General features: G+C 37.2%; 1 protein-coding gene across 1 annotated transcript; it reads left to right on the top strand.

The window, feature by feature from the left end:
* The first annotated feature begins 434 nt into the window (after positions 1 to 434).
* ube2h (ubiquitin-conjugating enzyme E2H (UBC8 homolog, yeast)) lies at positions 435 to 26,850 on the top strand. The gene is made up of 7 exons (XM_039668075.2): positions 435 to 660; positions 20,730 to 20,806; positions 21,720 to 21,794; positions 22,195 to 22,234; positions 23,214 to 23,266; positions 25,086 to 25,214; positions 26,481 to 26,850. Exons 1-7 carry the CDS (start codon positions 608 to 610, stop codon positions 26,603 to 26,605), a joined length of 552 nt encoding a protein of 183 aa, XP_039524009.1. The 5' UTR covers positions 435 to 607; the 3' UTR covers positions 26,606 to 26,850.

Consider the following 26,850-nt stretch of genomic DNA (forward strand, 5'->3'; position numbering starts at 1 on the left):
TTTTTCATGATGTTGTCTTAAAGGGATACTCCACTTTTTTTTAAACCTTTGACTCCTATGGCTTTTACATGCTTTTAAAATGCAATATTACCTTCCCTTAGAAAGAATGGGGGAAATGTATTTTAATTCTTGTTTACTATCAATATTGAGCATTAAAAATGTGCCTGTTAAAGGACAAATATGTGTACATAAAAGAAATAAGCTATGTAGCAAACAAGAGTTATTATAACAAAGGGGGCCAACTGCCATCGCGGACTAAAAAAACTACAATTTTACAGATGTACTACAAATTTGAATCGTCCACTCTTTATGACAGCCCGAAACACCGCATCGAAAGAGGAATGAGGGGTACACCTTTCGTCGCGCAGACATGACGTCATAGGCGGAGGGATAGATAGATAGATGTAAGAGAGAGAGAGCTGTGCGGGCAGAGGACTACCAGTGCTATCCGCTGCGGACAGAAAGTGGAGGGCGAAAAATAACTCTCGAAACGACATCTTGCCGTGTGCCAATGTGCAAAAATATACAGTTTCGGTAGAGGCCAAGGGATCGGGAATCAGTCGCAGAAGATTTGAACTTCGGTCATCTGAAAGAGGAGTGTATAAAGATGTCGTCTCCAAGTCCGGGCAAAAGACGAATGGACACCGACGTGGTGAAACTGTATCCTTTAAAATATAAACAACAGAATTACTGTAAAGCTACAGCCGTCAAATACCTAAAATATTCACGAAAACAGCCCGAAAACGCTTTTCTTGTTGTTTTTAAACCATTCGGGGCGCCCGTCTGGTCTGAAAAACAGTTGTCAAAGCCAGTATAATGGTTTATTGGATGGTGATCAGCTTTTGACAACAAAAGTGTTTTGATGGTTGTCAGTGAGGGCAGCAACAAAGCCAATATTTCTAGACGTTAATTTCTCAAATAACATAACTCAACCTAGAAATCAGATTTTTCTCGACGGGATTTGTTCGTTGTCAGTGTTCAAAGGCAGAAATGTTGAGGATTATTTATAGCAGATATGTTGCTCTGTGTCCTTTGAGTGTTTTGTCATCGCTTTTCTCTTCAAATCCACACCAACGCTTGACATCCACAGGATTTAAAAACATATTTGTATAACGTTAGAAACCAATAGTATATCTACATTGATATGATATCTGACAAAACCAGACGTGTTTTTGAGCAAAATAGTGAACGTTACTATGCATTTGGCCTGCTAGCGAGCTAGCACAACCTCACAAGCCAGTTATTTATTTATTTGTCGATTGTTTTTGTTGCAGTTTTGTAATCAGAATAGACATTTGTAGGCCTTCCAAGAGTTTTTAACACGGATATATTTGTATTACACGAAAACAATGCGATGTTTATGCACAGATTGTTGTCTAAAATATAGACGCTTTAAAATGTTTTTTTTAAATAATAACATCAGAAATGACATACACTTAAAATTCAGCGTTATTTTATAATCCTGTCTGAATGTGTTTTTCTCTTTCGTGGAGGATCCATCTTGTTTTTCTGGCTTTTGTTAAGGTCGAATGTTCTCGTTTTGGGGGTTAAGTTAAATGTTTTGACAGGAAATGTAGTCTCTATTTACCATCTTTCTATGATTTTAAAGTTGTTGCTACAGTGCATGGGTATGGATGTTTGTCTTTGTCACAAGTCCATAAGAATCCCTTTAGTTTATATGGTGTGATTGACAACAAAAGTTTTGTAGAGTTGTTTTTCGTCTTCTTTTGCTCAAGAGTTCCATGGCTATTATGTGTGCTACCATGCCTTTATTCCTAATGTGGTTTGGCTGTGCTGTCAGTGTGTTTTGTTGAGTGTTTTGTCTATCTAAGCATCTAGAACACGCAGTTCTGTTGGTTTTGGAAACGTTGGGTTGATCATTTATGAAGTGCAGTTTTGTCAAGCCGTTTGAAACAAAAGAAACCCGCATAGATTTGTTTGTTTTAAAGATGAGGAAAGTTTCCGTGCTTCTGACTGTCCTTGCGATCTGTTTAGTTTGTGCCGTTTAATTTCTGACTTGTTTTGGGTTTATGACGTCTGTACACTAAAAGTACGTTTTGCAACACTCTTTGGGACAGTGTAAACTTCTGAAAGGCTCTGGGAATGTCTCGTTATGTTTTTGTCTCGAGCAGTAGGAACTCGCCTTATGATTGGCCACTCTGTTACTACCCGGAAACTGCAAGTAGGTGGGATTAAACAGTGAGTTGAGTGACAGTATTTCCTAGTTAAAGCTCAAGTGTGTAATTTTTTTTCTACCCAATTTCAAATGATTTTCTTCTCTCCCAATATAATATGCAGATATATTTATTTGTTATCTTTTTTTTAGGTTACTTTCTCTTGTGTGTTTAAGTGGATGGATGGGATGGATCTTACTCATTTAAGGTGTTAAGCTTAGTCTTTGTTTTTTTGTTTTTGCTTGTTTTTTAAGTTCTTTTTTTAATCTGTTCAAAGTTTATAATGTGATTCTCCTTGTATGCTGGTTGGGTCGTTTCATGGCTTATATCTCTCAAATGAAGACTTAAAAAAAGATTCCTAATCTGTTTAACAGTAGCAAACAATGGTTCGTAAACCTGTTTACTGTTGTTATCTAGCGGTGCAGAAAATTCACACTTCAGGGGTCACAGGTGGAGAACTGCAGGTCAAAGGTGAATGGACTTAATTACTGAAAACAGCTGATGGCAGGGGCAAATTTTTTGAGCCTTTTCAAGCAGGTGACTGACAAGTGTGACCTAAAAGTTTTCTTTTTAAAGAAATTTAAAAGTAGTTCAGAGGTGGACTATGCGTGTACAGGGATAAATACAGTAATGATGTAATTTACCTTCCTTTATTATTTTGGTCAGCTGGATCCCACAAACCTTTCAGTAGGAAAACATGACTACAGTAATTGTCCAGAATGTTTGGAAAAAATAACAGTAACTTTATTGTTTAGCGTTAGTTTGGCCTAATTGGTGAAGGGTGTGTATATTTATTTATTTATCTGCTTATTAAGTTAGCATAGGAGACGATAATAAGTAGGCCATCCATAGGCTGTTGTGCATTATCCAAACATTTATTTCCTTAGTGGATTCCAACTCAACATTGGTCAACCAATGGTGTAAATCAATACCTGTTAACTTCACACAAAGAACGATAACAATAATGATAACTAACGATAACTATATGGTTATGGTTATACGCACTGCTGCGGAGATGACGAGTCCGTATCGTCAACTTCATCACTGTGTGTGAATCGGCCTAAAGTTTGTGGCTGACCAATGGCAGGTGAGGGGAGTGTTTCTACAACAGCCAATTTTGGTGACTTTTGGCTCAGAAATGACATAATTGAGCTTACTGTAAAAATTACCGTAAAACTTCAAATAATAGCCGAGTTCCAAATAGACGCCTGTCTCTTTTACATGCCTGTTGTGGTAAATAAAAGCTGGTCTCAAATTTATTTTTGGGTTGTTAATCTTCTAAAACTGTCAGATCGTCCGCTTTTTTGGCGGTCGCCATAGCAAATTTTTTTCCCGCCAAAGCCTATTTTGATCGGTGAGTGATGTAGAATAGAATGACTGCTGCGCTTGAAAAGGGATGTAACGAAGAGAGAGAGAGAGAGAGCGAGCGCGAGCACTCTCACGTCTTCAAACAACACGAGCGCTGTCTTGCTCTCGCGCATATTAATCAAATCAATTGACACGATAGTAAAAAATTGGAATACCGCAGATTCACTTGGAGCATTTGGAGATTTTTAGACATTAGAGACTCAATGAACAACATCTCAACACTAAATTATAAAGGCCGGTCTCAAATAGACGCCTGTCTCAAATACAAGCCGATGCAGTTAGACGATTTGGGAAAATAAGTTTTACAGTAATCATGTGGGGAACTGGGCGGGATCTGTGCATGGGATCTGGGACAGCTCTAAAACAATATGGTGGGTGGACTGTCTCATTGTTGTCATTGCAAAACAAATGCAAAGACGCCCACCCTCCCCCAAAATACACACTGACAGCGATGAGAAAAGAAAACACAACTTAAATACCCTCTTCCCTTAAGGGGAAACCGACAGACACGTGACAACTGGGAACAGATTTCCAGAGTGCCTCCTGTTGCTTGGGACAAGTTTTTGCAACTGAGACGTGGAGTTTTCCATGCATAACTATTGTTTTCCGCAGTATCCTTCTGACATAACCTGAAATGCATGCTACCTTATGAAAGGCAAGCAGCAGGGCCGTTTAAAGAGAGTTGTTATGATCTGACTCCACGATCCACGCTCGGTAATTTGCTACAGGCACCAGAGAGCTGTGGATCTGGAGCACGCTCAACTGGGAATTCACAAAATGAATGTCAGAATGACCTCGCCGTGCAGAGCTGCCTTAAGCACTTCCTAAGCTTGAGAGAGAGAGATGATGACCCGTCTTTGACATCACCAGATACTTCTGAAACATGCTTGAACAGGTCAGACCTGGCTGTTGGCTTTGACTGGGCAGCATGCAATTGCATAATGTCAATATGTTGTGGAACATCTGTTTCACTTCTCATTTAGCCTATCATCTGTTCACTGAGGGATGGAGGTTTTTTAAATATATTAATCTGGAATTCAAAGACCACCTGATTTAATTAGTGTGGACTGAGCTTTAGTGGTTCTCACATTGCCAAACCATGTCTTGATCTAATTAGCTGGACCAACTGTAAACGAAATGCTCGTTTCATAAATTCATACTGATTTCTTTGCCTTTGAAATGCATCAATAGTTAGCAAGGTCAGTTTACCTAGTGAGTCTAATGATTTGTCATTATGAAATCTTCAGCAATAAGTCATCTATTTGTCACTGGACATGTATTTACATTTTTAATGACCTACATGTATTCGATGCAATTGTCAATTGAAAAGTCAATTGAATTTTTTTGCTCTTGAAATTTGTCCTTGCTTTAAAAAATAAGTGATAAGACATCACTAAACTATTCAACATCATTTATGCTTCAAACATAATTTATTTTGTGAAATATGACTTCACCTGCTGAATGACACCCCCCCCCCCCCACACACACACAAAATAGCTTAAATTAATCCTTAAATCTCCTTCAATTTAAGATTATGTTTACATGTGCAATTATAAAACAACTTTTTTTAGACTTGGAAGTGGGCTGTTTGGATGTTTGCACAGATGAGCAACTTGTCTTCTCGGAATGTAAGAATGTAGTTTTTAATAACTTTTTTGTAAAGGTTCAGATTTGTCATTGTTGTCTCCATATCCAAACCAGCCATTATATCATAAAATTCTCTTTTATTTTAATTTTGTCCCAACCAGTCATAAGATATGCCGTCATGCAGAGTACTCCTGCACACTCGTCCTGCTATATAAAAGTCCCATTTCATGTAGCTATTTGTTAAATGTCTATTGTGCCATGATCGTGTGTGTGACTGGGCCATGTCACGCATTATTTCACTTTCAGTGTGGCTAAAAAAGATTTGTGCATGTTGTCTAAATTTTGTATTCAAAAGGCACAACCTTTTTGCCAAAGGTGATTTGATAACTTGTCCCAGGTTCGAGCATTGTATGTGGAGGTATGCTCTTCACACAAGTGCTATACATCCATGAGTAATTGCTATTTTCTTGCACAACTTGTTGGTTGATTAATCAAGAGACTTCGATGCTGGATTCCTGTAAACTTGCTTCCACTGTGAGGATTTGTTTGACAAATAAGAGAACATTTAGGGCCTATTTTAGAGTCGGCATGATGGCCACTGGCATTGCTTCCAGCTCTGACATATTTTTTGGTTATGCAAACTCATCTACATCTTAAAGAACAAAAATCTAGGTGTTCCCATTGAGTTGTCCTTGTTTAATCTTGACTACGAAGAATCAAGTAGAGGATTATAAACGGAAAGCAAGACCCCTTCAGGAATGCTTTGTGTTTCTATCCACTTGTTTGACTGCCAAGGCTTTAGACGAGCAAACAAAGGCCACATAAGCAATTTTACACAGGAAAAATAAAGAGATTGACTGTTAGACTCTTACAAAGATGATTATGCAACCCCACCTTTAAAAAAAAAAAAAAAAAACCCAGGCATCGCTGTTTGTAAACAGCATTTGTTAATGGAAGTGAGCTCAGCGGTATGACCCCCCCCCCCCCCCCCCCCCCCGCGTAAGGCTGCCGGTTGATAATGAATAGCAAAGCTGTGCTTTTCCTTGGCTCGAAGTCTCCGTCTTGTTGTCAGCCTGAAGGTTTGTCATAACATTTCAGCGCCATGTATGTGGTGGCGAGGGGGAGGGGGATTCGTAGTGTACCAGCCTCCATTGTTTGGCTCCGCTAATTTGCGAAAAGATGCAGAGAGCGGCGAAAGTTTTCCGGGGCCCTTGCCAGCACTGTAAAGGGAAAAACATCGACATTAGAAATGCCCCCTTGTGTTTAGTGGAATGTATCGGATCCCCATGGTGCTGAGGCAAAAGCCCCGGTGTGTAAGACCAATTGAAGGCTTTATCTGGTGCGATCGGGCCCTTCTGTGCATGAGCTGACATCCTGCCTTCCCCAGCCTGTATTCATATTCCCATGAAGTCTTAGAGTGCACTGCTGCTGTTATTGCCTCTTTGTTTGCTAAAGGAAGATATTCCTCATCATTCTCATCTGTTTTTGCTGTTTTAAATGTGCATATGTTGCGAGTAGCCTAACTGAAATGACTCAGAAGGGTGGTTTACCTTGGTGTCAGGTTTACTAAGCATGGATATTTCCTGCAGCTCAACTGGTAAAACATGGGGCTTTCAAACTCACAGGCTTCAATGCGCTGTAAGTCACTTTGGATAAAGCCGATAAAATATGTAAAAATAAAATATTTCATTTGCTTGGCTTAAAGGTACATAATGTAACTTTTTTTTGTTAAAAATGTACACAATTTATATAATAAGCGAGTACATTATGAATCCGTCGTCTAATCCTCTTATCCTGAACTATAGTACGCCTAATCCACCTTATTCCTGACGACCTTACTGCGTTTTGAATTGTGGGTGGCACTTCCGGTTTGGGGAACTTCTAATTAAAAAGGCTAAAACGAATCATTTAAAATCATAATGTTGCCCTACAAATAAAGCTGATCCGTCAGTTTTGATTGGATGAGCTGTCAGTTTTCCTTAATTTTCAGACATCATGAGAATAACGTTATACTTGGAATTTTAACGTGACATGTTATAACAAGAATGGCAAGAGCTCTTTTCAGTCGCTGCTTTCTTTTCCTCATGATGATTTTTATTTTTTCCTTTGCAATCCGCTGTAAAAGTATGAAAAAGGACAGCAAATACGGCATGTGTGGTCTGTTTTCCCAAATTTAATTTACACTATTCCATTAATAATTCACTGGAATGCACAAATTTATCCAATTCATTGTTTTCACGGGTAAATGCAATTTATAATCTGTCAAAATGACCGAAATCGTGACAATATATAGTGTCATGAACATTTTTGATTAAGGCTTGTTACACAGAAATATATTTGCCTACTACAGTGATATTTAACCAAAAGATTCGTGCTTTTGGGGCTATTTTTGGTCTGTTGAAAGTACCTTAATTCTTTTAAACTTTTAAATTTCATTTCACATCACTTTTTTAACTTATGGCGTTCATAGAGCGAGCCTTTCACTCATTGTTTACAGCTTAACGGAAGTTAGACCCATAATTTGCGCAACGTTATTAGCCATCCATTTTCTGTTTTATGTAAAGCAGTCTGATCATCTTGCTAAACGGCTCCTTTATTCTTCCTCGGATGATGCAATTTTTTGAGCAGTGCAATTATGGAAATTAGGAAAATGTTCATCTTTGTTATGAAATCTCTTTTTTATTTCATGTCAAAAGTATATAATTATTGTATCTTTACTAAATGTTGCCCAGGGTTTCTGTATATGAGCTTAATTTATCTGTAAGATTGTAAAAATAGAGATAATTGACTGGTAAGGATTGTTTCTGTTACAGTGGGTTTGACGGACGGGGAGGGCAAACGGGTCGGGTCATGGATGCGTCTGCCTCTTGACAGTGGGAGATTTGAGGCCCTCTGTAATCCCACAATAACACTGCAGTTTCCTGCACGCATGGCCAACCTCAGGCTGAAAAACAGATGGACTGAAGTTCCTCTCTTTGTCTGATGATTGGGGCTGTGCCACATGTGTGCATTTTTTCCCTTTTGAGAATAAATGAATCGCCATTTTCATAACGGTCCAAAACGCACAACAATTATCTGTTCTATCAAATCTAAATGCTGTAGTAATCACTACTGTGAAAACTAGATAATCAGATTAGCTTTGATGTATATGAATATCTTTGTGACCTATATCACACTGTCTTGCTCTACAAATGTATAACGCATTTTTTGATGGAGAATTTTGAAGTATTGCATTTGTACGACTTGTGGTGTAATCAGCTGAGTGCACATGCTCTTTATCATGTCACTGCAGGATGTTTCAGGTGATATGGTTGTTTGAGCCATGGTGTGTTGCATGCTGATGGACCCTGCCCTTTGTAACACACCGAACCCTATTTGAAAAAGCCAGAAAAAAAATAGATTTTGTGAGAAATTGAAATCTAGATGAAGATGCCAGCTACTCTCTTATTGTCAAAGAGACAAGGAAGAAGATTCCTGCTTGATTATAAAAATATGTAATAAGCTGTCAGTCGAGTCAGTGAGTCAGTGTAAAATACGAAATACTTCATGAACACTACTAAATGCTATTCAGGTCAGTGTGCCAAGGGACAAAATTAAAAACGAAATTGTTGCATCATTATCATAACGGTGGAATTACATGCAGACTAACATTAATGAAAGCTCATTGTGGCATTCTATTTTGTTGCTGTTTGTCTATGGAAATGAGAGCAGGGTCCACTTGGCCGCAGGATGTGATTCTGGCGAGAGGCGGTGTGTGTTTGGCTGGTTTGTGTGTTCTCAGGAGCCGGCCCCTATGTGAGCAGGAAAGAGATCAAGATCTCTCACAGGAGATTCTGTAACTCATTATAGCTCTGTAGCCTTGTAATGCCTCTAACTTTATGGCCTTATTTTTATTATGAAATATATGGTTATTTGAAGTCAAAACTGTTTAGAAGTTGTTACATACATTACGTACAGTTTATGATGTCATTTTAGCTCCCAAGTTACCACTTTCCTGCTGCATGTAGAAGCATTTTATCACTGAAAGTACAAATCGTGCTTAATTTTCAGGTCTTTAAATGCATTAGACCTGCACACTGTATGCCAACAAACATTCAGTGGTCATATGTGGGAGTGAACAGGTTGAAGTTTTATTCAAGAGGGCATTTCCATTTGGATTTCACTGCCTTTGAACTGTGGGTTGCGATCAGTCTATGGTTGCGACAGGCATTGATATGTTAAGTGTGCTAAGGCTTTTCTTTCCCCGTCTCTTTTGCTCCATCAGTATTTATGCACAGACTATGTTCAGGCCTCTGGGATCAGAGATTTCATCCTAACGGAGCGCTTCAGATTGCAGCATTCCACTTGGAATAAGAAACTTGTGATGTCGGAAGGGAGGTTAGCTGCTTTCGCACAGAGCAAAATCAAAACAGATTTGAATCCTGCACTAGAGTAGATCAGAATTCTTCACCCCAACATGCCATTAAATCATTGCCGCTCAACCTTGACTCTTTGCCATATGTGACTGTTGATGATATGCTAAATGGGTTTATGGCATTTTGTAGTGTTTTCTGTGTTTCTTTAAGATATAAAATGCTTGTTAGATCATGGAGACCAAAATGTGTGTGGTTAGTTTTGAAAATGGCCTTTAGAAAAACAGTAACCTTCCATGTTCAGGTCGTTTATGCTGCAGTAAACAATATAAGTGGGCATCAGAATTGTAATGAAGTCAGTTTATGTTATTAGATTATAAGTAAAGGTATGTCGGGTCCCGTGATATTGGTTTCTGCAAGAGAGTATTGCTACAGAAATGCACATCTGAAACCATTTTAACTGCAGAAAAACATGAGCCATGTCAGGTTCCGTGATGTCATTTCCTGTCCTCAAGGTTACAAAAGGGAGAATCAAATGCAAGACTTTTATACAAAGAATTTTAGTATTATACTATTATAGTATTTATTAATGTTTTGAATTGGCTTTAATTTTCAGATTTTCAATTTTAATTTGAGGTTTAGTCATTTTGTTATACTTATTTTAGAAGGTTTAATGCTTCACATTAAATTAATTTTATTTCAGTTAGTTGCTAAAAGTATTTAAGATACTTTTTTTAAATAGTTTTAGTTTACAATAACACTGATGCAAAACCACATCAATGATGTCTTTTTTTCTTGAAATAGGCCTTATGATCGTTCATTATTTGTAATGTATTTTGTATTTGTAATGGGGGACATGAGTAGGGGTGGGCGATATACCGGTAGACACGATTAACCTGTAAAAATGTGTCAACTGGTAGAGATTTTGGATCTCAGTTACGCTGGTTTCTGAGCGCTGTCTGAGAAACGCACTTGGAGCCGCTGCTCATAGAGCACATGAGTACTAAACTGAATGCTTTTTAACACCTAATTGGGCGTGAGTGGTTAAATGTGTGGTCAAAAGCGAACATGTCTTTGCAAGTAAACACAGCCATTTATGTCTTAAGTGAACGTACTGTTGAAAAAGAAAACGCACAGGTATATTAAATCCGAGCAGTTGGTCTTAAAGTGACGGCAGCCTAATAATCCTGCTGCTGTCCGTGTCATTAATATTAATCAAAAGACAAAAGAGAAAATCTCTCACTGCTCATGAGTCCTGACTCATGACTGAATCCCTCTTGTAAATTAATGAAAAATGTATGTGTTTTTTATTTACACAGTGAAGACTACGCCATTTTTTTATATACATTTCGTTAGTTTATACAATTTATGAAGTATATCTTATTTCCAGTGCTTGAAGTTTCAAAGATCTATAGTAGATTGTTTTCCAATAAGTTCCTAGTTCTTTGTTCACTGTTTACTTGTCTTCAGATTTTGAATATGGTGATGAGAATTAAGAAATATCATAACCTTATTTAAAGCAAAAATAACAATCTTGTAATATATATTGTCATCATGTAATAAATTTACTCCTATTGTGTGATTGTGATATAAGATTTTGGTCATATCACCCACCCCTTGGTTCTATTGTGTACGTTTTGTAGCCAAAGGGGCATAAGTGCAATCCACTTGACTCCAAATCCTTGATATCTTCAGGTTGTAGACTACAGTATATACTGCATCTAGCACTTAGTACTCCAATACGGCTAACAGAAAGCATTATTATGTTCAGTTCAGGCTTTTAACTCCAGATCTTCGCGTGTCTCTGTGAAATGGCACACACGTATGTCGCTGCCCTAAGCACTATTGTACAACTGCTTCCCTTATTAAGAGGGCATGGCATGCAGCGTTTAAGGTCAGGATCCACCTCTGCAACGTATACCAGAGGTCAGCTGGACTCTGACCCAGCAGTGATGGTCGACAGCACTTCCACACCGGTCTAGAATAACTGGACAATGTAGGATACATATATCTGTTATTGGTGTTCTCCATGCTCCAACGTTGCTATTATTATTATTATTATTATTATTAACATTATTATTTAAAGGAGCAATGTGTGACTTTTAGCGACATCTAGTGGTTCGGTTGCGAGTTTGCACCAGGTTTGCACTAAGGGCTCCGCCCACTGCTCACCCCTCCCTTTCGAAGAAGCTACGGTTGCGAAAACGGGACAAACATCTCGTCGGCTGAGACAGCAGAGAATAGCCAGAGTAAGCCAAGAGTGTGTAACATTGTCACTGTTTCTGTACCACAGTCCATTATAAACCACATCATGAATACTGTCTGTTTACAAAGCCATAGTCAGGTGAGGATCAAGGGTTTTAATATATAATTTAATAAAATAATAATCAGCTGATTGTCTCACAAACGTAACCAGCAGCACATTTCTCCCCACATACTGTAGCAAACCCATAATACAGCGAGGGAGCAGCTATATATTTTTTCTAACAGGGTAGTAATAGTTTAGCTGGCTAATATGAGCTGTTGCTGTGGCTGAGCTGGGACGCGTCCGCATGAGTCCAAAGGTCGGAACTGCGCGCGCTGTTACAATCATGTCATCTCCGCATCCCATAGATACTATTTACTACACACAATAGGCTTTTTTTCTCTGATTTTTAAAATTCTTCGCGATCGACTTTAGTGATAAAAGACTTTAGTAAAAGTCTCTATCGACGGGTTAGTGATTCCTGTAACGTACTGTTTTACGGTCAATGACATGAATACTAATCATCAGCTGTCTCACGAACGTAACAGCACATCTATCCCCAACATAACAAACCCATAACACAGCGAGGGAGAACTAAGTTACATGAAACAATCCCAAATACATATTTTACACCACTCACAAGGGAAAAGTCACTACTCACGGAGTGTAAGGCTAGCTTCCAGCTTTCCGCTACTTCTCTTTCAAGGTAGTGATGAAACGCGTTCTGTAGCGCTGTTTGTTCGCGTTCGGCTACGGTAGGAATATGACGTCACAACATGGCGACCTTCATAGAAGGGGATTCCCGCGGTTATGGAGCTATTAATGTCTCATTCTAAGCTAATAAAAACATTACGGCTAATTAAGTAAGTTCTTTATACACCACTGAAAACATAGTTATGGATGTCATATTGCATTTCTGTTAATAGATATTCAACTTTGTTACACATTGCACCTTTAACTATTAATTTTCAAAATGTTTAATTTTCAAATGAATTATCATAAATACATTTCAAATTAATTGTGCACATTTTTTTTTTGTAAATATTTTGTTACATTTTTTGAAGTTGTGTATATGTGTGATTGAGGCTACTATTTTTACATTAAATTGAATATGTATTGACTTTATAAAAGCCATGCTTTTCTTTAAGAGATCACTCAATCACTAATAATTGGTTGGATTTTGGCCATTTTTCTTGGTTTTATTTTATTTTTTTAAAACAACTTCTTTTTGACTCAATTTTTTTTATTATTATTATTAAATGGGTCCCAATCTGAAACTCAGCCGTTATTATATAACACTATGAGAGATGGTTTAGATGAGATTGTTAACTTTTAAGCTAAGCAGTCTCCAGGTTGTACTTTACTGAAGATGACTGGTAGTGCTAGATCTATCCCCCCACCCCACCCACTCATCCGCTCTCATATCTAAACGCACATATCACCAGACAGCTGCTGTTTGCTTTCAAATCAACAAATGCACACTTATGGGACATGCTGGCACAGTGCATAATGTTTGTAACGTCTACATTGGCAACGAAAATGCAAGTGTGTTTGTTCAACATTCCTCTACTAAAGATACAGATGACTAGCTCTTTATGAGACATTATGCAAACAGACATATCTGGAGTTGTTCAGTACAGTGCATGCATCTAGATCAGTCCAACATAAGTATAGATGTTTGCTCTAGGTGCTTGTGTATGATCCTGATGTGGTATAATGCCTCACTGATAGCAGATGCCGTGTCACAGCAGTGTGGTGTTTCTGTTCTGGCAATGTTTTTACATTATTCAATACATATTTGATATTTCCTATATATTTGCTCTAATGGCATGAAGATTTTTTTTAACCATGCCATAGTTCCTATATCAAATGCTTAATGTAAGAACTAAGATTACAGTTAAAATTTACTGCAAAATTATTACTAATAATGACAGTCTTTAGAAAATGCAATGGCCAAGGAGCTATTAATACTTAAAATCATTTGAGATTTTGACTGTGTTTCATTTAATCAGATCAGCCAAATCACCATGAATATATAATACATTTTTGCCCAGCTTTAGTCTAGAGCACAGCAGATGTCCAGGAGAGATGAAGACTATCTCATGTTCCTGCTGATCAAATGGTTAATTAGGAATAAAATAGAGCTCTAGTGGAGAGAGCTTGGAAAAGGGAAGGGAGATTTTTGCTCATTTTTATGTGTGTTTAAATGTTGTTTTGATGAAGATGTCTTGCTGTTGCATTGGGGTCCATTTAATGTGCCCAGACTTACACAGTGATGGTCACTGTAATAATGCATAGTTCTCACTAATTCACCTAGTCTCTTTTTAAAATCTAACCAGATTCGAGAAAAATGGTTAAACATTCATGCATGTGCCTCCAGAGGTTCGCTGCACACAGCATAACTTCAGTCCAGAACAGAGCTGACTTTCACAGTTTCATTGAGCCAGGCAGCTGGTGAAGGGTGTGAGGTTACACTAGGATAGGATGTTGTTTTAGGGGTACTGGCAATGGCCATAGATGGCTTCCTTTCAGGTTTGACGTCTGCCTTTTTAACCCTGTTTGACCTGATGCAAATCATGACCCATATTTGCTTGATGGTTGAATTGAATCTTAAACCTCAAGGTGTTTCTTGTCTGTTTCTCCATCTGTGAACCCATGTACTTCCTCTTAGAGTCGTGCAGACTAAAAACTGCCACACTTCCTGTCTTTCATCTGCCCAACAGTGTGCTTGTGTCTGAATTGCAGAGACAGAGAGAGAGAGAATCTTCCTGTCTTTTCACATCTGTCAAAATGCAACAGTTCTGTAAGAAAAAAATCAATTTGTTTTGTTAATAGGTCAAGATTTTGTTTTTCTTCATATCATTTTCTTCAAGTGAGCTCTGTTGTAAGTTTAGTGATAGTATATGCTTCTGGAAACCCATAAAGGTACAGTCACATTTACCTTAGTTTTGGTATCCAGTCATTTTTACGTAGCCCCTGGCCTAAACAGACCATTGCAAAAATAAAAAATAAACAGACTTTCGCGTGCGCACGAGAAACTTTTACATATGCACGCCAAACTTATCTTGTGCTTACCAGAAAATTTCACATGCTCACGAGCACGCAATATATTCTCTTGAGCATGCGAAATTTTGCAGCAATACGCCTGTGTGCATTGTCCCATATAAAAATGATTAGGACAGCAAAATGTATTAATTTCATTAATTCTGTAAAAAATGATGAAAATTGGTATTTTGTTAGGGCAGTATATTTATGTTCCATATGATTGGGACAGTAAAATGTACTAAGATTATGCAAATGCTTATTTTCTTTTTTTTAACTACCTAGCAACACCTTAGCAACCACCCTAACAACACTAGCATGCGTTGGTGAGTTTTGCATTCAACCACCACTTACTTTTTCTTCAGAAAATTAGTTGTTAATTTGTGCTTGGAGCTCGGCTGGTCACTTTTAGAGCTCAATTACACCTTACGTGTCTATTGTTTTGTAGATGTTGCAATGTTGTTTTGGTTTTTGTCCATCCAACACTAGTAGATTTGAGACCCTGTTAATTGACTGGGCTGTCTGAGTGCTTTACAAAATAGAAATGCTTCGGACAGAATATGCGAAGCCCTTGGCATTAACATAAATATTTTAGACCACAAAGCTCTCACACAGACGCTCTTGCAATAACTGTACTGGCTTGTGGTAGAATGGTGATGTATTGTCTTTAATCATCTGTAAGTAACTTTGCCCTTACAAGCAGACGTGTTTTCCACCCAGTTGGCAGTGGGTAAATATTTTTTCTGCACCCCAAGGCCAGCCGTTAGCATTAGGTGTCCGAGAACAAGATTCCCTCGTTTCTGTGTTTGTCTATAATGATGAATGAATGTGTCTTAGGAAAAAAAAAAAATCATGCTGCTACGCTGTGTTGCCTTGGCAGTTGATGTCTGCCTGCTGTTTTCATCCTTGGCAATCCAGAATGAACAGGAGGGATTTGCTCCTGCAGGGAGGGGGCAAACCTGGCTATTGTGTTTGTGTCTTTTGCACTAAAGACAGATTTAATTGTAATTGTTCCCTGTGACTCATGCCGTGATTCTGCACGGTGGCCGCTGACTTCACTGGTACTAGTAAAAAGACTGAGAACACACTTTACCTGTTTGTCAACCTGTGTCTCAATTTTGATCTGATTTAGGTTCCTGTCAGTCTGCGATCTTCATTAGAAAGAAATGGACCTACAAGAGAAAAATTGAATAAAAAAAACCCCTTAAAAATAGTTTCAAATATATATATATATATATATAATCATACACTCACCAGCCACTTTATTAGGTACATGTTGCTTGTACCGTGTTTTGCCTTAATTTTTCATGGCATAGATTTAACAAGGTGCTGGAAATGTTCCTCAGATTGAGGTCCATATATTGACATGATAGAATCATGCAGTTGCTGCAGATTTGTCGACTGAACATCCATAAACATCCCAAATGTGCTCTATTGGATTAAAATCTGGTGACTTTGGAGGCCATTTGAGTACAGTGAATTCATTGTCCTGTCATGTTCAAGAAACCAGTTTGAGATGATTACTGATTAGAGCTTTGTGACCTGTCGCTGAAAGTAGCCTTTAGAAGATTTGGACACTTTGGTCACACAGGAATAGACATGGTCAGAAAGAATACTCAGGTTGGCTGTAGTGTTTTAATGATGCTCAATTGGTACTAAGAGGCCCCAAATGTGCCAAGAAAATATCCCAGAAACCATTACACCACCACCATTGATAAAAGAAGGAGCATCCGTGCTTTTATATTGTTTATGCACCAAATTCTGACACTACCATTTGAATGTGGCAGTAGAAATTGAGACTCGTTAGGTTAGACCAGACAACATTTTTCCAATCTTCTATTGAGTCTGTGTGAATTGTAGCCTCAGTTCCCTGCTCTTAGCTGACAATTGTGGCACCTGGTGTGTTTTTACTCTGCTTTAGCCGTTTGCTTCATGGATCGACGTGTTGTGCGTTCAGAGATGGTCTTCTGCATACCTTAGTTGTAACGAGTGGCTATTTTTGTTATCTGGCCATTCTCCTCTGACCTCTGGCATCAACAAGGCATTTTCGCCCACAGAACCGCCGCTCAGTGGATATTTTCTCTTTTTCGGAGCATTCTCTGTAAACCCTAGTAGATCAATAGTTTCTGAAATACTCAGACCAGAATGCCTGGCACAAAACAACCATGCTACTTTTAAAGTTGGTTAAATCTCCTTCTTCCCCATTTTGATGCTCATTTTGAACTTCATATATAAACAGTGAAACAATTACAGTGGCTGTCTGTACAAACGCTGTCTGATGCTCTACTTAAAACTATGTGAACAATTTTGCAGCTGGAATGACCAAAGTACTGACAAAATGACCAAAATAGCTCTCTGCATATATAAAAAAATGTTTATTTGAGCATAAATTCCTTGTGGGATTGCCCCTTAATTTGTCTGTCCAGGCTAGGATGTTTCTTAAAGAAGGTGAAACCCCAATGGTTTTCTCCCACATGTGTTATGACCATTTACAAAAATGCTCCTTTTTTTAACCCAAAGGGCAAAGCAGAACATGACAGTTTCTCTAAAAGATCATATAACCATAAACATGCTTGTCTGGACCTGTTCGTTCACACAGGTTTATAAACACTCGTAATCATCTGTGCATAAGACGGCATTGTGCAACTAACCACAACAGCTGGTAGGAATCCATGTCTAAGCATGTGTTGTTTCAACATACATGAACGCTAATCCGATTGGCTTTCTCTCTCTTTTTCCTTAATGTATCACATATTTCTGAGTGAGGTTATTGATCAGTCTTTTGAGCGTGTGAGTAGATTATACATGTGCATAAAGGAACATTGGGCCAATGGTCTCCTGTTGATTATGGTTTAATCCATCCATACAAATCCATTGAAGGGGGAGGGAGCGGTGAGATGGAGAAAAACAGGTGGGTGTCAAGGCAGTGTCTTTTGAGAAGAGAACACGTTTGAGTTGCTTTGTCAGCAGCCGTCTGGAGTTGAGCCAGCTGGAGTTGCACAGATATTTAACTTACGATCAAAACCAAATTTTTTTTTAACGTCATTTGAATATGTGGAAGTACACACAAAATTTGATAGTGAAATTTGTGGTCAGCAATGAGAAATCTTTATTTGTTCCTTAATCAAAGCTGCTTTATAAGACTCAAATCCTGTGGACCAATGTTATGGATTATTTTGTATTTGTAGGGAAAAGGGCAGCTTGGACAATCTGATGAATATCTCCTTTTGGGTTCCACAGTGTCAAAAAAAAAAAATATTATTGTAATGACTTGACGATGAGTGGATAATGACAGAACTATTTCCTTAATGTGTACAGGTTTTATGTAAATTAATAGTGATCTATTTTAAATCTGTGTCACCGATACTTCAGAGGAGAAACACGTGCCTTCAGTTCTGCCGAAGGTGGAGAGGAAAATTATCTGTAATTTTCTTCCCATGCTAGTATGAATCCATCTCTTCTTGTGTCGTCTTTAAGATCTGGCATCAAAACAACCTTAAAGGCATGAGGAATAGAGAAGCCCTACAGCCTCCAGGCTTCAGTGTGTGTGTGTGTGTATTCCTGTACATGCATGAGCAATTGCTTTTGTGTCCATCCAAAAGAGGCTTAATATACAGGCAAAAACTAGTCCCACATGTCATCGGGCACAGCCGGACAGCTCAGCGTGGTTCTACTCCACTGGAGGACTCGTGATCACAGCGATGGGCACGACAGATCATTCTTTGACAGATCTTCTGAAGCTACACATGCATACACACTCGCCCCTTTCTCTTTTATCTCACAAGACGGCAGCATTCCTTCCTGAACGGATTGTGGTTTCATGTGTTAAAGAAAAAGGCACGTGAAAAACGGAGCTTGTTCCCCACGAGTCATCAGTCCGATCTTCAGGATGGTGTTTGTTTCCGAGTCTCTGGGTTCATTGGGAATAAGCAGCTTATAATGGTGCTACGTTCCTCAGCATTTAATCAGTGAGTGAAAACATTGTGCTGTATCACACTCTTCCTTGGTGTTTCCTCTATTCTCTGTGCCTCTGCAGATACTTCACTGCCTAAAATAAATCCATGATGTTTAACCCATTGGTGACCACAACTGCTTACAGCTACAACTGATGAAGAAGCCAGCTGGTGTCCTAAAACAGTAAATACTATCAGTCTCTCTCACGCTCACCTCAATGTTTGCCTACTGTGAAATACTAGGAGTGCCATTAAAAAATGGATTTAATTGTTTATTTATTGGGAAAGTATTATTACTGCATATTACTTTACAAATTCACCAAAAAAATTCATATTTTTAATTTAATAGCAACAAAAATGAAATCATATATTCAACTTATATATATATATAGTTAAATATTTGTAGATGTAGTAAAAAAAAAGTAATCGGAATGTTAAATAATAAAAATTTTTAATTGTATTATTTTAGTGTTGTGTTTTACTGTTTTTAAACATTAGTCCACCCAAAATTAAAATTATCATTATTTACATATGTTCCACACCTGTATGGCCTTCTGTGGAATAGCATATATTTTGAGAAATGTCTCAAAACTGTTTGGTTAAAAACATCCTTTAAAATATCTCCTTTTCAGCAGAAGAAATAAAGTCATATACGTTTGAAATGACATTAGGGCGAGTAAATGATGACGACAGAATTTGTTTGTCATGGGTGAACTATCACTTTAAATATCTATTTAAAAATGTTTTTAAATTACATTTTTGTTTTTAATTGATATTTTGTTTTCTATAATTTTAAAATATATATATTTTTAAAGTGATTGCTAATTTAACTTATTATAGCATCATCCATTCATCAATAGATCTTCAGTTCTGCTTCTCTGTTTTTAAATTAATTACCCAGAGTGTATTTACATGATTGAATATTAAAATTATTCTTGACCCTTTTTGTTGTATACTAGAAGATTTAATTGTCCACAATGTTGGATTTTGTGGGATAAAATCTCTGCATAAGTACAGTCATTCGGTTCATGCAACTTGAGACTTCTGCATCAAAAAAGCCACATTGAGTGAAATTTGGAAAAAGAGAGCAGCTTCCACACCTCTCCCGGGAGCCGCTCAGTCTTTCGCACCAGATGTTTTAAGGCGACCACTTGAAGCTGACAGCTCTGTTTCCCAGTAGAGCAGAGAATCATCATTTGAGACAGGCACCCTAGAGACAAGACCTCAACTGGTTAAACTCTCACACAAGTCACAGAACACATCGCGGTTCTAACAGAGCGTAAACATGTTTGCCTTCATGAGCCAGTCTGGGCAGTGTGAGTGTATGGTTTGAGTCACAGTGCAGCCTACACAACAGCTGACAGTTGACACGCATGATAGCATCATGCATTTATGAAAAATGACAATGACAAAGTCTGCGTGAGAACTGTGTTTTGGGTGTGTGGTGTGTACGTTTTTGAGAGCGTCAGGCCTCCGTCATGGTCTTGGTGTGGTGGTGAGCATGCATTGTTTCGGTCGGCGAGGGTCTGACTGCTTCTCTCTGTGCCGTCAATAGGAGAAGTGACAGTCTGACAACCATAGCTAATGAGGGGAGTGTGGTATCGAGTTGCCCTGATGCCCTGCGCATCAGTCAGAGTCGTGTGGGTCAGACCCACGGATTGTGTTTTTGCCATCCGATCTGCTGAGCTGAACCTCTTGATAATTATTGATGGTCAGAGAATAAAGGATAAGTGAGAAGCGTGGTTTGTGAGATTGATCTGTTGGTGTGAATGTGCTCTTTTTGTTTGTTGAAAGGTCATTTTAGTGCCTCTTTTCTTTTTGAGGTTAATTTAATTTGGATGATGAGTCTGTCTTATGTCACCCTGATTCAATTTCATTCAACATTTTCCCATGTGCTATTTAAGTATTTTCTATAAATTAATTGTGAATGATATTGCTTGACTGCTTTTGTGAAACGCTTACAGTTAGTATCAAAGCTCTTGAATTTGCCTTAACAGATTTCATTTAGCATTGAGAGTAAACATGAAGTCACGATCCTGAGTGGACTCAACGAATTTGTAGTGAAGTTTTATGGACCACAAGGAAGTAAGTCTGTTTTTAATTTGTTTACATATATGTTCTTTATAAAAACATTTCTGGGTCAAATTTCACCCCAAAATCAAATGGAAAAAAGCCATTTTTAAAAATAAAAATTTGTTCACATTTATGTCCTGATTTGGCGTGTGTGAATATAATTAATATATATATATATATATATATATATATATATATTTATATTTATTTATTTTTTAATTTTTTTTCCTGATTTTCTTGTTTTCAACACAAAAATCAAATCCTTCTAATAGATTTCTGAATCATTACAGTAATTTCTTTCTTATTTCTTTGTGAAGCGAAATATGACCCAGACATGTCCTTGTTTGATTTCTTTATCTAGCTATCACGTGAAGCAATGATGCCACTTTTTTGCATATTTAAACACGCATATCTTACACAACTTTTGGTTTGGGACATGCCGTCATTGCTTACTCAGAAAACATCTCGTGACCCTTTTTAATTATCATATCATCTTCTGTTAAATGATCTTTCCTCCCTCTCTCCGCTGGAGAGGTCAGAGCAGGTCTTATCCGTGACCTGTGAGGCTAGGCTGTACCTTTTGGAGTTTGAGCCTGTGGCCACAAGGGTCAGATTGCAGAAAGCTATTCTTGGAGTGAGCACACGTTGCACCATACCCCATATCACACGAGGCCAACAGCACAGCTTCCCTGTCCACATGTACACACCCACACGTGTGTCATTATTACACATACAATTCATAATTATCTAATTAAGAATTAGTTACACCCACACAGCGTCACTTTTGAATACAAAGACCTCTACGCTTAGTCATTTAGACGAGTGTGCATTACTGCTTGTCTTTTTCAAAGCCTGTGTTACATGCTTGAGGAGATGTGAATTGTTTCTTGAATAGTCTTGTGTCTCTTTTTGTTTTTCCTGCCAGCACCGTATGAAGGGGGTGTATGGAAGGTGCGAGTAGATCTTCCAGACAAATACCCCTTCAAATCTCCCTCTATAGGTACAGTATTACTATACATGTATCCCAAAAGAGCCATTATCAGCTGAGGGTTCTTCAAAAGCCATATTTATGTGTTGTCATATTTAATTATCTGTAAAGACGGTGTGGTAGGAGAAAGGTTAGGAACAGCCATTGTTGTGCAGTCAAATGTTGTTTATATCTAATACCATTTGGATTTTTTAATATTTATGACAATTTTCATATTTGAATAATATATATGTAATTATTTATTTAATGAATATTTAATACAGTCATTTGAATCGAGGAAATAGTCATAAATAATATAAAGCAAAAATACTTATTTATGCTATTTAATTAGTTTTAAAAAGTCCTATGCAATCAAATGCTGTTATTTTTATCTATGATCGCATTTCATCTTTCTTCTTCCATCTCTCTGCAGGATTTATGAATAAGATTTTTCATCCGAACATCGATGAAGCGTAAGTCTCTTTATTCTGAGTTTGAATTGCCTTCTGGTTTGCTCTGAGCAAAAAGATTTGTCATTCAAAAACTGTATGATTTTTTTTTTTTTTTTTTTTTTTTTTATGATGTGAAACACAAAAGATATTTTGAAGAATGTTCGCACTGCTTTTTTTACATAAATTCAAAACATCATCAGGAGATCAAGTGCCGAAAAGCTCAAAAAAAAGGACCAAAAGTGTTATGAAAGACTTAAGCACACTCTTTCAAAGCGATAAACTAGTTTTGTGAATGATTTATTTACTTAAATCCTCCGTTTTAGGCCTCAGATATTTATTTTAACTCTTAAAAGTCATGCAATGTCTGACATCAACAATAGCAAACTCTTTCTTTTCAGCAGTATTTTTTTTTTATGTTTTCATTTAAAGTTTCAGTCATTCTGTAATGTGCTTTTGTCATTTTTATTCTTTAAAAAATATATTTTATATAGCTTTATTTTATTTTTATTTCAGTTTTAGTTTTAATAATTTTCTAAACTAATTTCATAGCCATGGCATTCCATCTAATATACCGAAAACAATTTTCTTTTTAGTTTTAGTTAATAATAACAGCACTGGTTTTCAGCAATAAATGTTCTTTTTTTTAATTCTGGGTGATTTAAAAAAAAAAAAAAATATATATATATATATATATATATATTTTATGTCTATTCACACCAAGAGCAATATGAAAAATGCTGTTCGTATCATACTGATCTTAAAGTGAAGAGAGAACCCTTCGTACCTGCAAAATGTATTGGGTAATACTGTACTGGAATGGAGAAGTGGAAGTAAACAATGTGATGGGGTGTCTTTGTCATTTTCCTGTAATCACAGTAACGCTGCTTTGAAACAATCTATATTGTATAAAGCACTATATAAATAAAGGTAACTTGACTAGATGATATTAATTTAGGTCATCACCCCTACTCTAATGCCAAGACTGTTATTCTTTGTCCAGGTCAGGGACCGTGTGTTTAGATGTGATCAACCAGACATGGACCGCTCTTTATGGTATGTATATGCGATCTCGATCATGTGTCTGCTTTCATGTATATTGAGAATAAATGCTCAGGATAAGCCATTGCTTGCATTGATGCTGCCTGAGGAGTAGAATAAAGTCTCGGCCCCATAGACAGGACTGTGGTGCACAGTAATCCTCTTAACCTCTCTGAATAAATAAGCTAATACCTGCAAGGTCAGAAAACAGCATCAGCTCATCTAACAACCACACTTAAATGGCCCATTCCCACCAGCAGTGTTGGGACAGTTCACTTTCTACATGAACTAGTTCAAAGTTCAGTTCACACATTTTAAAATGAACTAGTTCAGTTCATAGTTCATACTTCAAAAAAATGAACTAGTTCATTCATAGTTCTTTTTTTCCATACATTGCAAGCTTTTTTTACTTATTATTGCCACAGCCCATATACAACCACAGACAACAATCGACGGGCAAAGTTTGCACAGAAATGAAAGATTTTTCCCATCCTCACCGACCTCGTCATAAAATCTGTTTAAATGATCATACGACGCCTCCTCGCTCGCTGCTTTGTCGGTGCGACACTGACGTCTTGTGTTGCCAGATGGGGTGTTTTTTCGCTACATATTAAGGCCTGTTTATGTGTGATTTAGCCAGGTTTTCGCCTGGAGGCTTTATAGAAATCTGGCACCCTATTGTACGAAGTTAAACTGAGAGAGCTTACGTTCACAGACATTCACAGTAACGTTCATCAGGCCGTAATACAGTACGTTCAGTTCACGTTCGCCTAAAATATGACTGCGTTCATTGAACGTGTTCAGGCACAACACTGCCCACCAGCAATCATTCCCAGCACCATTGTCTGTCTTTTTGCAGCTGTCACTCCATGTTTGTCTTTATAATAATAGATCAAGTCACAAATTTAGGACACTTGTTATTTTCATTCAATACAAGTGTAGTTAAGTTGTTTGCATCTTAGTGTTGAAGATATTATTTTGAAATACTCAATTCTGATGTTCTGCATTCTGTGTTCAGGTAGTTCAATTCAACAGCGCAAACAAACATAATATTTATAGGGGTCATGAACTAGATTTTTACATTTTTTTTCAACTTATGACGTTTGCTTGGTTTTTACATTCAAAAACATCAAAATGAATAAGTAATATGCTATTTTCTATTTCTATTGTCTGAGCCTAGCTCAAAACTAGGGTAGAAATGTTGAAATTAAACTTCAGTTCTGAAACTTACAGGATATTCTTATAATATGATGACCTCTTAGACTTCTCAGTTCATCACCCCTTTAACACACTGCTTTATTCCAAAAACATGAACAAGTTTAATTAAAACAGTGGCTACTTTTTACAGTAGATACTATAGAAAGTCTGATTGACTATTAAATCTGTTTGTAAAATATTACTTTGCGGTTCTCCTTTTTTTCTGCAAAATAATTCAAACTCTAGTTGTATTTAATTTCATTTCATTTTCCATGTAATAACCGCCCCTTGATGACCAGAACTTTATTATGTGATAATGACCCGCTGACTGTACATTTATCCCGTATTTGGTTTATGTATATACTCAGCTGTTTTATGTCATTGTCCACTTTGTGTTTGTATAATAGTGACAGCTAGAACGTACAGTACTGTCTATGAGAGAAAAGAGAAGGACAGAAAGAAAGAGAGAGAGAGAGATCTATGTCTACAGCCCCCACATTGAAAGGGAGATTAGGCCATAATCATGTCACTCACCACAAATCCTCCATTTTGTGCTGCATGTCGGGCTCATAACATAAGACTTTTGCTCTCCTCCTGTATTAAAGGCTCTACTTCATGTCTTTCTCTCTCCTCACAGATCTCACCAATATCTTCGAGTCGTTCTTGCCACAGTTACTGGCCTACCCGAACCCCATTGACCCTCTGAACGGGGATGCGGCAGCCATGTACTTGCACCGGCCAGAGGACTACAAACAGAAAATCAAAGGTGATTTGGAGAGTTGCTGTCGTTTCTCTTGGTTTAACCTCCATCTGGCCTCTGCTTTTATATCTGTCACCATGTTTCACATCACCACTTCACAATGTCTTCTGCTCTAAAAAAATGTGTGTGCATAAGGTACATGTGATCATAATGAAACATGCCAAATTACAGACATCATTTTTGACCTGGCTGTCATATAAAGAAATTATGAACACATGCAAAACAAGAGAGAACCAAATAATAACAACTGGTTATGTTGTATGCCAGTGTATTCTTTTTCATTTTCAGTAGTAAAATAAAACCTGTAGATGTTGTTTGCCTTTTTTCCGAATAATTTTGTCAGATAAATACATTAACCAAGTTAAGTTTTTTTTTGTTCTTCCCTCATATTTTGAGATATTTAAAAATACATCAAATATTATCCTCATATTTTGATGGTTTAATCGAATTTGTATGTTCATTAAAACCATATTTCTCCTCTGGACATCACTCTTGGCCAGTCGTATATCTTCTTGCAAAAGTTAAGTCTTCTTGAATTTAAAAAGCCAAATTACTGTCTTTACCATTATGTATTTCTAAGCAAATTTGTGGATATATTGTGATTTATTAATTTTTTTTTTTTTAATGCTTTTCATTAGGCAAATTGAGTATCCAAAAGCACGAATGTTAGTATCATGACCCTTTCTTAATATGTTTTTGTAAAAATTCACTACAGTTAATTTGTTTTAATGTCAGTTAGATTTTCTAAAAATAAACTATTACTTTTATTCAGGAAGGACGCATTAAATTGATCAAAAGTGACTGACATTAAAATAAAGACTTATTTATAGTGTTACAAAAGATGTCTATTTCAAATAAAGGCTGTTCTTGTGAACTTCAAATTCATTAAGAAGAATGTATCATGGTTTTTTCACAAAAACAGTTTGTAATATTGATAATAAGATGTTTCTTGAGCATCAAATCGCTGAAGACCGAAGTAATGATGCTGAAAAGTCAGCTTTACCCTCAGGAATTAATTACATTTTAAAATATTTTAAACTAGAAAGCATTTCTTTTAAATTGTAATAATATTTCTCAATATCACAGTTTTTACTGTATTTTTGATCAAATAAATGCTGCCTTGGTGAACATAAGAGCCTTTTTCAATAGTGTGAATATAGGTATATAAAAGTGTGATAAACTTGGATTATTTTATTAAATTTATGTATATATTTTTGCAGTGAAATAATAATTTTCCCACCTATCTCTTTCTGTCTCGCTGTTTCTCTTCAGAATACATCCAGAAATATGCAACAGAGGAGGCTCTGAAGGAGCAGGAGGAAGGAGCGGGCGACTCCTCTTCAGAAAGCTCCATGTCTGACTTTTCAGAGGATGAAGCTCAGGACATGGAGTTGTAGTTAAGGGCGACAGTTTCTCCCCTTTACCACAGAGACTATATTATTTCCTAACCATGCGAAGCAGACTATAAAAGATTCATATTTAAACAAGGTGATTTTTTTTTTTTTTTTTGATTTTTTTTTTTTTTTATCGTTATTATTACTAAACCAGGATTTTTATGGATATCTAGCGTTGACGATGAATACGGCACACTCTCTAGGTGTTCTATCTCTACTTCTTGGTGGTTGCCCCCCCCCCCTTTTTT

Source organism: Pimephales promelas, chromosome 24 (assembly GCF_988280905.1).
Source record: "Pimephales promelas chromosome 24, fPimPro1.hap1.1, whole genome shotgun sequence".
NCBI lineage: Eukaryota > Metazoa > Chordata > Actinopteri > Cypriniformes > Leuciscidae > Pimephales > Pimephales promelas.

Coding starts and splice junctions, on each gene's coding strand:
- ube2h (XM_039668075.2), top strand. CDS start 608: ATGTCGTCTCCAAGTCCGGGCAAAAGACGAATGGACACCGACGTGGTG. Junction 20,807..21,719: donor GTTTTATGGACCACAAGGAA/GTAAGTCTGTTT, acceptor TTTTCCTGCCAG/CACCGTATGAAGGGGGTGTA. Junction 21,795..22,194: donor CTTCAAATCTCCCTCTATAG/GTACAGTATTAC, acceptor ATCTCTCTGCAG/GATTTATGAATAAGATTTTT.